The sequence below is a fragment of the Triturus cristatus genome, chromosome 7, assembly GCF_964204655.1.
Source record: "Triturus cristatus chromosome 7, aTriCri1.1, whole genome shotgun sequence".
Lineage (NCBI taxonomy): Eukaryota > Metazoa > Chordata > Amphibia > Caudata > Salamandridae > Triturus > Triturus cristatus.
Window position 1 is genome coordinate 543,020,227 of NC_140590.1, and position 13,603 is coordinate 543,033,829.

General features: G+C 41.9%; 1 protein-coding gene across 2 annotated transcripts in view; it reads left to right on the forward strand.

Moving 5' to 3' along the window:
• Window positions 1-3,470: 3,470 nt before the first annotated feature.
• The window catches only part of UNC13D (unc-13 homolog D), a 697,875-nt gene continuing 687,742 nt past the window's right edge, over window positions 3,471-13,603 (forward strand). The window contains exon 1 of one of the 2 annotated variants that reach the window (XM_085616967.1): window positions 3,471-3,638. Coding sequence is in view for 1 of the 2 variants with exons in the window: in XM_085616965.1 (XP_085473091.1) it covers window positions 3,576-3,638 (63 nt within the window). In the remaining variant the exon portion in view is untranslated. The remainder of the gene's footprint in view (window positions 3,639-13,603) is intronic. The other variant, XM_085616965.1, reaches the window with a different exon arrangement.

The following is a 13,603-nucleotide window of genomic DNA, read 5'->3' on the forward strand; positions in this document are numbered from 1 at the left end:
CTATCCGAGGAACAGTGTACCTTTTGCTGTGGGCAGCTAGCGGAGCTCTCTCCAAATTATAGACTACGGTTAATACATTTTAAATATCTGCATAGACTGTATAGGACGCCGATTAATCTACATAGGATGGGGCTCAGAGAGGACGATGGATGTTGGAGATGCAGAAGCACGCCTACCTCTTTCTTACATATGGCATGGTCCTGCCCAAGCCTTGAAGGATTTTGGTCTCAGGTTTTTATGTTGGTTAATCAGATTGTTGGGCGCTCTGATGCCCCATCCCCTGAGCTGGGGATACTGGGCTACGTAATGCACACTCCACCTAAATCACGCCAATTGTATGCTTTACTTCTTCTCTTCACTAAAAGGCAGGTGGCGCTTTATTGGGGTAGAAGCCGGGTGCCCTCGGTGAAGGGATGGTTGGTGGATGTGGCTTATGGGCATTCGCAACTGACCCCGTTTTGGGAATTGATGCCGATGACCTCCCGTCCTCGGGACATTTGGGAGCCATTTGTGCAGTGGGCTCAGGCGCGGAGGGGAGAAGCTGAGGAGGGAAATGTCTCAGACGCATAATACCCGAGATGTGGGGCTCCGTTATGTGTCGGTGTGGGGGGAGGCTGGTTATTGTGTCCGACTCCTGGCACGGGGCATGTATAGACACGTTTGATACCATAACTCCCTGTCGCAACTAAATAGACCTGCTATGCCTTAACATGTAAATGTGTAGGTATGCTAGTCAAAGATGGCCCCGAACATAAAGAGGATGATGTAATGTGTGTATATATCTAGGTGAACCAGCGGGTCCCACTGCTAACTGTGTATGTATACGAAAGACATCTCAAGCACCGCAACTGTTGATTAGATGTAACACTAACTGGCCTGTTTTGTTGGTTATGGTGTTCTGTACATATATGAAAATCTCAATAAAAAAAATGATACAAAAAAAACTAGTGACGGTGCATACCTGCTAAAGGGAAAAGGGCTTTACTATGTATGAACCATTGGCCCTCCCCTGGCAGCTTGGGTGGGAGCGACACATAAATGGGCGGCGGCAGAGGAGGAGACATTACGGGAGGAGGAAGTGAGAGGGGCCCGCAAGAACCCTATATCAATGGAATGGGCCATGTTACTATTTCGATTCAAGCAATGGACCCCTGGCGAGGACCCTACAGATGACACATTCACACAATCTGCCCCAATAGAGTAGTCCTGCATAGCCGGATAGGGCACACTAATGCCGCTGCCGGTCGACCCTAAGAGGAGTTCCAAGCGCGAGTTTACGAGGGGCCACACCCACACGACAGTTATACACTCGGTCACGCGGTCCGGAGGTGAATTTCCATGCCCTTCCCCTAGTTTAAACCTGTGTTACACCCCTGTTCACGTGACATAGTAGTCATGCGTATCCATGGGATACACACACTGCCTCGTACTTGATCATAACATCTTTCTGAGGACTCTACGTCAGGATTTACAGTTGGTGTGTAATACCGCATACTGTACTTTATGCCATACTTACTGGAAAGATGTGAATGATGTATGGTATATTAAATCTGAAAATGTCAATAAAAATATGTTACAAAAAAATACTATGTATGAACCATGGAACTAAACAAGGAGGCACTAAATGATAAGTGGTCTCGTATATCAATCTATAGCCCCAATAAAGTTAAACCATATTTTTTAATAGAGCGATAGCCTTCTGTCTGTTTTGAACCAGTTCAACCCATGTAACAAAGTCGTACAAATTAGTAACGGAAACCGTAGACTATGCTACTCACACAGATCACAAATGTAGAATGTCCTCCAAAGAACTACATAAGTATCTCTCTATCTCTCGCTCTCTCTCTCTCTCGCTCTCTCTCTCAGGGGTCAGCGACCCAGCATGCACCACTACTGAGATTCAACACTCACACAAGCTTACTGCTAACACGCTCATCTCCAAAACAAAAAACAAAAAAATTGGAAAAATCCCTTCAGAATAAAATGAAAAATGCTCAACTAACAAAGACCAGGAACAGCAGATCAAAAGATGTAAATAAGCAACATTCACTATCCCCCTTCAGAGAGATATAATGACACGGAATGTATTAAACTGATCAAAGCAAACAGGTCATCAGGATCATCAGCAGACCTTACACTGTCAACAAATGTCAAACGTATCCTTCTAATCACATGTCCATGGCCTAAACAAGTACATACTAAGCAACTCTATAGATGCAAGACCCTTTCCCCCAAACTGAAGACCGCCTTTATCAGACCACTTATCATGAAACATATTCTAGACCATCTAACCTTGCCAATTGCAGGCCAATCTTCAACTGCCTAGTCTTAGGAAAACTCGCCAAAAGAGTGGTATTCTTCCTGATTTCCAACTTTTTAAAAGAAAACAATCTACTTTCAGGCCGACAACCTGGGTTCTGCGATCACCTGAAATTATCATCGGAGAAGCACATATCAAAATTATTAACAACAAAAAACACTCATGGAGGGTCTAAGGGGAATAATCTTTAACGACCAGGCAAACTCCAAACCCCCAACAACTACACAAACAACAAAAGAGGAGAGAGCCGGTCAAAATGTAAAGAAACTGGGAGCTAAAGAGAAGAAGACAGATTCAGCCCACTAAGTTGAGACAAATCCCATCAGCCCACCGTTTTGGCAGAACATAAGAAGACAGGTTCAGCCCACTAAGTTGAGACAAATCCCATCAGCCCACCGTTTTGGCAGAACATAATCATCTGGGAGTAAGGTGGATCAACTCATTGCAGTGCACCCTATTTCAGGGGAACCATCACTACAGTGCGATGTACGGGATTGTATTCCACGTATTAAGCCACGCCCTTAATTTCACAGCTCACCCTGTTTAGAAAGGCTTCATAATTATGTTTCTTTAGCCACGCCCCTTTTAGACCACCCCCCACCACCACCACCATCGCCCGTTTATACCACTTAAAATATTGGGAAAGGTGATATCTATCTCTGAGTGATCTTTCTTTTCGCCAGTACGGGTATTGTAATTCACCTGTCAAACTCTCTTCAACAAGGATTCCTAGGAGGGGGGAGTAAGTATATTGTAACGGGTGGTAGATATCCTTGTGCTTTTTGGGAAATGGAATATTTCAGAGGGCTCCTCGGCCCTAAACAGCGAATCCCATGGGACATCTCACAAGGCGTCGTCCTTTTATCCTGGCAGCGGAAATGGAACTATGTCGCGGGGCATTCCATTGCGATGTCGTGTTCTCTTAGGTTTCATCTACCTCCCTAAACTTCTAACGAGCGTGGAGTATAATATACCTCAGGGCTCAGATCCTTATGTTCCGGGTACATAACTATAAGAGAGGCCTGCTCACGGCTCAGAGTGATATGGGGCGGACGGAAGTCGGTTGTTGGTGAACGCCAGCTGATTTCCGTTCGCCCGCCTCGTCGAGTTAAACTCATCGAGATAACTGGGCCCTGCGGTTTCCTCCCGAGCCCGCCACGACGACAACTTGCGACGGAGAGCGCAAGTAAGCCAGTCCGCCTTCAGAACAGGTGGTCCGGGACGCCTTCACCCCAGCTGCTAACACCAATGCATCATGGAGACCGCCAGCGACGGCTCCGACGAGGACGGCCCGCGACTGTCAGAGGCCAGCACCGACGTAAGTGGAGGCACTTCGGGTTCGTGTATTTTTTTCTTCCTGTGCTTAAAAAACAAGTCATGAGCGCGAATTGAGAGGTTTTCGTCTGGAAGGCCTACATGGCGGTTGGGGCCAAGTCCCTCACAGGTAGGGGTCGTGTCCCTGAGAGCCAGACGATGCTCCTACGGAGCCAGTCAGGTCTTTCAGCGCTCCCATGCGTTGTATGTTATAGCGAGGTTCATGTTATGTCAATCCTCAATCATACATGTCACGTCAGTGGCTTACAAGACTGCATGCCGCATTGTCGTTCAATCAAGCTTGTCTGCACCCGAGAGGGGATGCACAGGTAGACAGACGTGTGGCGGGCGTGTCACTGGCATACACACACTAGAGTGTGAACCTGTGTCCTGGAGTTGACTGAGCAGACAGGGCACAAGTCCTAGATACATTAATAGGAGGACTAATTAGATATACGTAATGTAATTACAAAACATGCAATGGCATTGTGGAAAAGTATGTCGCAAGAAGTGATGCTGATGCAGCGTGGAATTTCAAATCCTCCCTTCGTCACAGATCAAATATCACACTAATGCATTCACTCAATACATTCATTGGTGGGGCCCATAACACCAACACTTCATTGGTCTGCTCTCACGGGAGAGATAAGTGTTCAAAACGCTGACGTGAAAAGAATACCTTATAACCTAAAGGAAATTTACTTACATAAACATACACTAAATATCCTTAATCCAGCACATCTTAATCCTGAACCTCGAGATATTCCTTCCACTTAGCCGATGGATCAAATTAGCCGAGTTGAAAAAGTGATTTTAATCCTCTTTCATTTAATTCAAATCTTAATCTATTTCTTCTCAATAAATAACCCAATCAATAATTGTTAATCAATAATATTGTTTATCTACTTAATGCAAGTTTTAATAAAACGTTAATCAAATCACAGAACACCATATTTACCTAATCTGGCTATTAGTCGTCCTCTAAGTCAATAAAGTCGTCATGCAGCACGCTACAGTCCCAAAGATTGGGTCTGGACCATAAACGTGTACGCATCAATCAATGCCCATCAGTTTAAGAGTCCTCAATTCATCAGGAAAATGGGCAGCAATTTAGTCTGTCAAAGATTCAGGGAAACAGCTGTCCTGCAGTGTCACTGTCCTCTCCGTCAGCATAACGTCAGGAAAAGGAAAAGGTTCGCTACAACCAACTCACTAGTCTACCATCTTTTATTATGAAATTAATGACAAAATGTAACGAAAGTCAGTTTTAGGCACTTCTAATTGGTTGGTTAAGATCGTCAGTTTCGGTTTCCCAAAGTCTATGATGTTACACTGTCAGACATGATCCATCCGGTTTGTCAAAATTGTCCATTGTTAAAGTTCTTGGCCGTAGTCCAGTCACGACCTTGTTCGGGTACAGGCTGTGTAGGTCATCTTGAGGCCACTTGTTCAGGAGCCTGGAGCATGCGCACTTGGTCTGAGACCTCGTGGAATGGTAGCTGTCTCGTCGTGTACGTTGGTCGGCCAATTTGTCATAGGCCCAATCGGTCAACTTAAGCGAAACAAACACAAAAAAGTAATTGAAACATGGAAATAACGAATAAATGTTTAACCCTCACTTATTCCCCTATGTGTGTGTAATTATCTAGCATAATGGCGACATTTAAAGCGTTTATATTCACCCAATTATGTCATCTGGTGCAACTTACATTTACGTCACAAAAGCAACATATATCATGCAATATTCTATTTTTCTAGTATTAGTATGCGTTCGTATATTAGTTTACAAATTATTTTAGCCATGCAAAATGCAAATCCCACGTGTAATTCATACATTAGTAAGGTTGGTTAGGTACCACTCAAAACACATTAATATTATTACAATTAATACATTATTCTAATTAGTATGAACATGCAGAAATGGGGGAGGTATACAACATTTTGTACTACCCGCTCCATCAATGCCACTCCTCTAATATCCCTTGTGTAAGAGAAGTTAGCCTAGATTACAGCCAAAGGTGTGATACCAGGTCTTGAAAAAGCATGAAAATGTTACTAGACTTACCTGCAGGTCGAGTAACTTGAACAATCTACTTGACCCAACTGTAATGTACCTCACCCATAAACTGGTCTCAAATTGAGTGATCCTAGGCAAATATTTTATTTTACAGAGCCACCTTTTTCTTCATTCTCACATATGAGTGTGCCTTCAAACATGTGAGCTTAGTATTTCTGCTCTAGAAAAACCTATTTTATTTGATTAAACAGACTAAACGTTTGCTCCATGTATAATAAGAATTTAGCCCACATATCGGGTACACATTCTCCCTGACTTGCATCTTAGTTTAATAACAGAATTTCCATCAGGGCAGAGGCAGGAGTGTTTCTCCGTTTATGTTGTAAAACTCACGTTTATATTGTTAAAGCATGATGTGGTAGCACACTGCCATTTACAGACAGTAAATGTCCCATTGAAATGGTAAATAAAAACCCTTCCCACTAACATGCAGCTTGACTCATAAAACTATATAGTGTATAAACAATCTGTAAAAATTGAGTTTCAGAAAATATATTTATCATTTGTTCAAAACCTAGTGTTCAGATTTATTTTTATCCTAGTAACATATTTTTTCCACCACACAAGTACAAAAATGGGCTTTCATAAGTACTGAAATATATATATATATTTTTAAATGTTTGTACAGTTGACTTATTAGCTATCTAAATGTGAGTTTGGTAAAACCTGACACCCTACAGCCTTTCATTTCACAATCTTTGTACATCAGGTCAGACAGTTCACTTTACAAAATCCTGGAACTCTGCAGCCAGAGAAAGAAAAGTAACTATAAGAAGATGTAAACTGACTTCTGACCTCTGTCTCTGAACACAGAGCAAATGTGACAAGATGAAAACAAGATTTAAAGGCATCTTTATTGCTCATACACTTTGAGTGAACACAACACCTGTTCTTGGTCAACTCACCAGAACAGGTAAGTGGGTCATAAATATAGGACAAGAGGTCGTAAATATAGGGCAAGTAGATTTTTCGAGGCCTGAATACTGTACATAGAAGAATGTAAATATGTGTGTATTCATATCTAAATCAAACACATATTAATGATATGTTTGAACACAAAGTTGTTAATGTTTTAAACAAGTGAGTCAGTACTTAAATTATAATCCATGTATTTCTAAACATTTAATCAAATGCATAGTATGAAACTGTATGTAACAGTAAATGTTTGCCATACAAATAAAAATTATGAATATGGATAATGATTATAAAGCTATGAGCTCTTAATGTTGTCATAAACATTTAGTACTAATGAAGTTGGTAACAGATGATGTGACATTAAAGCTGTATTTAATATGTGCCTCTGGTTGTTGGTACTTCATTTGGGGACTGGGACACTTGAAGGCCGTCAACACAAGGAAGTCCCAGTCCTGAGTCGGCAAATGTCCCTGGCTTGGAGTTGCCTATATTTGTCTTGTTGGAGGGTTGTCCAGGTCCCAGAATTTGGCAGACTTTGTAGACAACCTGCCATGTGGAATGCTTAGAATGGAGACACTTGACTCACAGACCTGTTTAGTAGTCAGGGGAGAAGGCAGAGTGACTGGCACATAATCCCTCTTTGGTTGACTTGGGGAAGAGGAGAAGGTTACTCTGTATGGGTTAATATTGCGCAGAGTGCGTTCTATACAGTGGGCCATACTGCAGAGTGGGCTGTGTACTGTGTAGGGTGATCATGCTGTATACAAGGTATATACTGTACAGTGGCCCATTATAGTATACTGTACAGAAACCTTTACAGAAGAAGAGCCTTCGTGCTGTGTGGTGTATGCTGTACAGAGGGTTTTATACAGTCCAAGCATTAATATTACAGAACAAGGATACTGGAAAATAGATCATACTATAGAGCAATTTAAAACCTATAGGAGTTTCATACAATATAGAGCAAGGGGTCTCCAACCTTTTCTGTAACAAGAGCTACTTTATGTTCAATTAAATGTATCCTACGATATTAATATTATTAGTGTTGTATTAGTGACCACTTCAAACAAGACTATATTAGTGGCCACCCTATGCAAGATTACCAGCAGTAATTGCCTCAATAGATCAGCAGCACTAATGTAAAAAAGGTGCTGATAATCTGTAATGTGTTTACCTAGGTAATACATAACAGCCACAGCGGCAGTGCTCGTAGTACCAAAGTAATATTAGCAATAAGTCTCCCCTCCTGCCACAACACGTAGCACTTAAACATCAGCATTAAAATTATTTTGGAAAGTCAACCAATTTTCCCCAGACATCATCTTATGACTTCTGAAAATACACCCATTTTCATCTTGAATACACACTTTTCAGTTTTGGTATAAATATTTTACGTCTGCCAAGCAAAAGCTTTTAATTTAGTAGGCTGGACCATACACAGGAGAGCTACTCAAAGGCAGCTGGAGAGCTAGCAGTAGCATATGAGCTACTCATTGGAGAGGCCTGCTATAGTGAGTTAACCTGCACTTGGGCTCTTACTCACCCCCACCCTCACAAATCCCTGCACCCCTTTACCAACCACCCATGCATGATACCCCCTTCGATTGGTCATATGTACCTCCTACTTCCTCTCATCCCCATAGGCCTCCACCCCATTATTGCTGAACTGCCAACAGCAATCTCCCTAGCTGGAGTAGGGGGTTTGCACTTGATAGAAAACTGTAAAAGGAGGTAGCCATAAAAACATCTCAGAGGGATTCTAGCTCCAGGCAGAAATGTGCAGTTCCTGCCCCTCCATGTCAAGGAGTGTTACAGGGAAACATTGATATAATAGGGTGGGGCAACCGCAGTTGTTGGAGGGACGAGAAGGGTTCATGGCTGACCTAATTATCTTTATGAAGCAAAAGCTGATACTAGAGCATCCCAACAGACTTTGCAGGCAAGCTGGGAATGGGAATATAGGAGGATGAGACTAAATAAGAGGAGAGAAAGGAGAAGTTAAGCAAATGAGACAATGTGGATCAGAGGGAAAAAGCGAAGAAACTTGGACAAATGAGAGGGAGAAGCACATAGGGATAGGGAACAAGACAGCGAGAAGGAGATGCACACCTCGGTAACTAGAGAGAAAATGAGATGGGCTTGATGAAAAAAAAGACAAGAAGAAAAAAGGATTGAGGGGAATAGCGAGGAGGCAAGACGGGGTATGATGAAAAAAGATAATGGCAGATTGGTAGCGAAACACACAACTGGAACCGGACATCAGAATGTGACATTAGGAGATACATATCCCGTTCATCAGTTAAAATATTTTCTCGATTGTATTGAGCCCGATACGAAGTACCTGTGTGTCGTATTTGAAACTTACAGAGGTTTATCATTAAATATATCGTTTTGCCACAGAAAGCCTGACAAGAAGCATCTATCTGGCACATGCATCAACAATGCCATTTGCGATTCCTTATTAGCGAAAAATAAGGATTCGCTAATAAGGAATAGCAAAAGGCTATGCATGTAGAAATCGCTTACAAAATAGCGATTTCTAAACATTCCTTAATTGCGACTCGCAAATTGCGAGTCGCAATTAAGGAATACCTCCCCATTTATTCCTATGGGCCTAGAGGCCCATAGGAATGAATGGGAAGACTTTCTCAATTTGCGATTCTCAATTAGTGAATCGCAAATTGCTCATGCAATTTCAAGGGTGCCAGGGTGTCAAAAGGACACCCTGTTGCACCCCTGAAATCTGCATATGAGTACATCTTGCACACACACATGCCCCAAGGGCATGTGTGTGTGTAAAATGGAACTTTGAAAAATGCACTTTAGTGCATTTTTCAAAGTTTTTGCAAATTACCATGAAGTTCAACTTCATGGTAATTTGCACCCCCTATTAGCGAAATCGCTAATATTTTTACTTTAATGCATTGCATTTAAGGAATCTCAATTTGAGATTCCTTAAATGCAATCGCAATTTAAGTAATCGCAATTTAGAGATTACTTAAATTGCGATTTTTGCATTTGGGATGATGCATCCCAAATGCAAAAATACCGGACGCTAAGGGGTAGATTCTGAGAATCTGCCCGTTTGCGACCGGTTTTTGCTTTGATGCATGTGGGTCCAAGTGTCATATTTTAAACATGTTTAACGCCTTGAAGAAGTCCTGTGTGGGATGAAACGCGTGGCGTCTGCTATCTATTCTGTGCTATTTTTAATGAAAGAAAACTTGAATAAAAGGAAAACACTTTTTCCAGTACCTTGACTGGCAACGTGATTTATTTTGGAGACGCAATGTTCATGTCATTTGTATAAAATTGTTGACATCTAGTATTATATATTGCGGATTTTTTTTCTTTTTTCTTGAGCATTGAATTCTGGATACACATCTCCATCAATAAGTAGTTTATTACAGTATTTGAGTGCAGAGACATTTTGGGTCTTTTATGTTTTTGGGTTTCTTCCCCATCATTGGGGATGCAGGAGGGTCACGTCCCTGGCTCACTGCACCACACCTTTAATTCAGTTGCCACTACACTAGTCTGACTGGTGAAGGCTCCTAGTGCACTGACCTTTCCCTGCTCTTTTGTACACACAAAAAGAAACAGCATGATAGATACACTGGTTCAAATATAGAAAATAATGTAGGGACTGAGGTAAAAGAGAGAAAGACAGATGAGAAATTAGACGGGAAAACTAGAGAGATCAGAGGAAAATTAGAGAGAAAGGAGGCATAGGGACAGAAGGGAAAAGAGGAAGAAATGGATAGGACAAAAGGGGGAAAAGAGATGGACAGTGAAACAATACAAAGAGGAAACACAAATGGATAGTGACAAGGGAGGAGAGGATAAAAGATATGCATAGAGAAAGCAAGAGAAGGGAAGGAAGTGAAGGGGTGGCAGGAATAGATATAGTGAGGGGAAAACAAGAGAGAAAGATGTGGTGTGGTGAGGCAAGAAAGGAAAAGAGGAAAGAGTTTGCCACAAAGGGGAAAAAAAGAGAGGGATAAAGACAGGCGAGAAGTTACGGAGAGTGATTGGGTCAGGTTGGAAAAGAAAAATAAAGGAATATAAAAGAGGAGAGAAGAGTTATAGAGAGGACTGGAGTAACAAAGACAAGAGAGCCAGTAGCCAAGGTGCAGAGCGTGATGACAGTGGGGGAAATTTGATTCCATCTCACCACCTGTGGCAATGGGCGACAAACTCCTAACAGAAGTTTTGGGGATTCAAACGTATTTATTTTTTACAAATTGAGCACTATATGTAAGCCAATTATTTGTAACATATTTAAATTGATAACATGGTGCATGAAGTTTGTGATCAGATGCTGCCTCCTGAAAGCATATGTACTTTACCAAAAAAAATAGGGCAGTCGCAAACAAACATGAAAATAACTTTTTTGAAGTTGTCTTTACTTTTTGTAAGTCACATATATGATGAACATATAAATGTATAAGATCAGCTGAGAAATGGCTGAAAGTGACAACATTTTTAAACAAAGGTGTGGAACTTTGTAATTACGTTTTAAGTGAGTTTTGAAGAATACATTTTGTCAGATATATTTTTTCTTAAGAGTTAAGCACTTGCTGTTTCTTTCCTACATTATCACATATTTAAGCTGGGGAAGGGTTAATGTGGTCCTTTCTTCCTCTTCCTTGGTCCACAGGCATGCTTCATTGCTTTTCACATATATTGAAGAGACATGTTCCCATTTCTTGTTAGCTGCGTCTGCAGCTGGCTTAAACTGATCTTCCATGTCTGCCAGGAGTTGGAACCGGTTTTTGATTTGTGAGATGAATGCCTTCTCGGTTTTTGGTCATTTAATTTTGCCATATCGCAGTACAATACTCCTGATGTTTTGTTTTCTGAGCTTCAGCTTCACAAGAGTGTTCACTAGATAGTGATCACTGCCAACATTCGCTCTCCTCCTCTCTCAGACATCTTGCAGTGAGCGTCTCCAGGTGTCGCTTATCATCAGGTTTCTGTCTCTGCCACTGGGTAAGCAGCAAAATAGTTTGTAAATATCATGTTGGAGGAAGAGAGTCTATCCTAAGACCAGATTTGTGGCAGCACAAAATTCCAACAGTTTTTCTACATTGTTATTTATTGTTTAACAAACTTCCTTTTTCATGGCTGTGTCATGGTTTGTGTTGTCTTTTCAAACTTTAGAATTCAAGACTCCCATTACAATCTTCAGGTCATGTTTCAGCACGGCTTCAAGGTCAGCTTCCATCTATTGTTACAATATGTCTGTTTTCTCTATGCCATTTGTTGGTGCATAGCACCGGATACACATGGCTGCTATGAGTCTGCTGTTGACTGGCTCCTACTCATTTAGGCATTTATCTGTCCCCTTAATCAGGATGATGGCTGCTCCTCTGTGATACTGGTCACTATACCATCCTGAGTACAGAACAGTCTCTCATATGGCGGTTTTCATTCTGCCATTGCAGGTTCACCTATATTAGCTGACCTCCAAGATGTGTAGGTTGTAGTGCCTCAGCTCAGATGTAACTTTAGCCAGCTTTCCTGCCATACATAGTTCGTACGTTCCAGAATCTGATTCTGGTCTTGCATTTGGCAGTCAGAATTTCAGTCATCCTGTCAGTAGTTTTCTCTGAGGATCACCACCTTGAAGGGGTTGGGGTGCTTGCGTGTCTCAGTGGCCTGCAGAGCTATGCTCGCAGGAGCTTAGTTACTTGGCAGGGTCGCCCAAATCAAAAAGCTCAAAGGGTAGAGACCAGATGAAGCATGATCCACTGGTCCACCAGGTTGGGCTCAAGTCTAATAACCTTGTTCCATACAAAGCATTTGTTACGGAAACAGCAGCAAGAACCACTAAATCTTCTGGGCAGGAGGGACTTCTAGAGTCGCTGATTGAGACAAGTGCCCCTTGACCCTGGCTCCTAATGAAACTTCCTGGCTACTGCTGCACCGTACCTCTGCATAACTTGTGTCATAAGGTGTAGCAAGGGGGATATTTGTGGCAAAAGCAGTCATGATCGGAGGTGGAAAGGGCATAGCTTCCCGGGATAGGTTGCAATACTGCATAGGGAACGGAGTGGAAGAGAGGCTTCTGAGGCAGAAGAAAAGGAGCAGGCCGAAGGGGACTGCAGAGGGTTGTTATAGAGATAGGAGAATTGAGTGTGTGAGTTGTGTGGAAAGTAGAAGAATCACCACCACAACCATCTCTCTTTTCTAAGCCTCAATTTAGGCCCACATCAGGCGGCCCAGGAAAAACACAGCTCTCAATAGCTATGACATAATCATCATAATGGTGCAATAAGAACAGATATTTATTTTCGGCACAGTCTAGAACCCACAGAGAGTAGGGCTATCTCAGGATATTTGGGAGTTTCAGGTTCTGTGACACAAAGCTTACAGACGCAGACATTATCCAAGGGCACCATTACAGAAGCTCATTCTTCCAGATATTAGGACTGTAATTTGGGAACCAAGCTCTGACAGTCTGAGATGTCAGCATACTGCAGATTTGAAAATGTTACTTATAGGAATGTCTTGGAAGCAAACAGCAAACTTTATACAAGCCCAAAATTGCACAAGACAAGAATCCCAGATCTCTATGTGGAGGGTTGTGTCAGGTCTATCCTGTAGAGGTTTTATTCTTATTTGGGCTAAAGGATTAATTTATACTATTTTCTAGGTATAACTAGTAAGCTGTAACCTTTAGAAAGATTTAAAGATATACATGTGAAACAATCCAAACTTCAAGATTTGGTGGAGATCCCTGGAGCATTATCTCCCGCAGTAGTAAGTCTATCAGAGTCTCAATAGTGGTCGGTCAGGACTGGGGGGATTGTTTTAATATTTAACTTTCCATTGTTTGTTTCCCGCTATGTTGCTGCCCATCTCTGCCAGGAATACTGGATGCATGTCTGACATAAAGAGCGTTCAGGAAGATTTCCCTATATGCACTCACCACTGCAGAATTCAGAAAGATTATGCGCTTGTTAGTCCCTCGT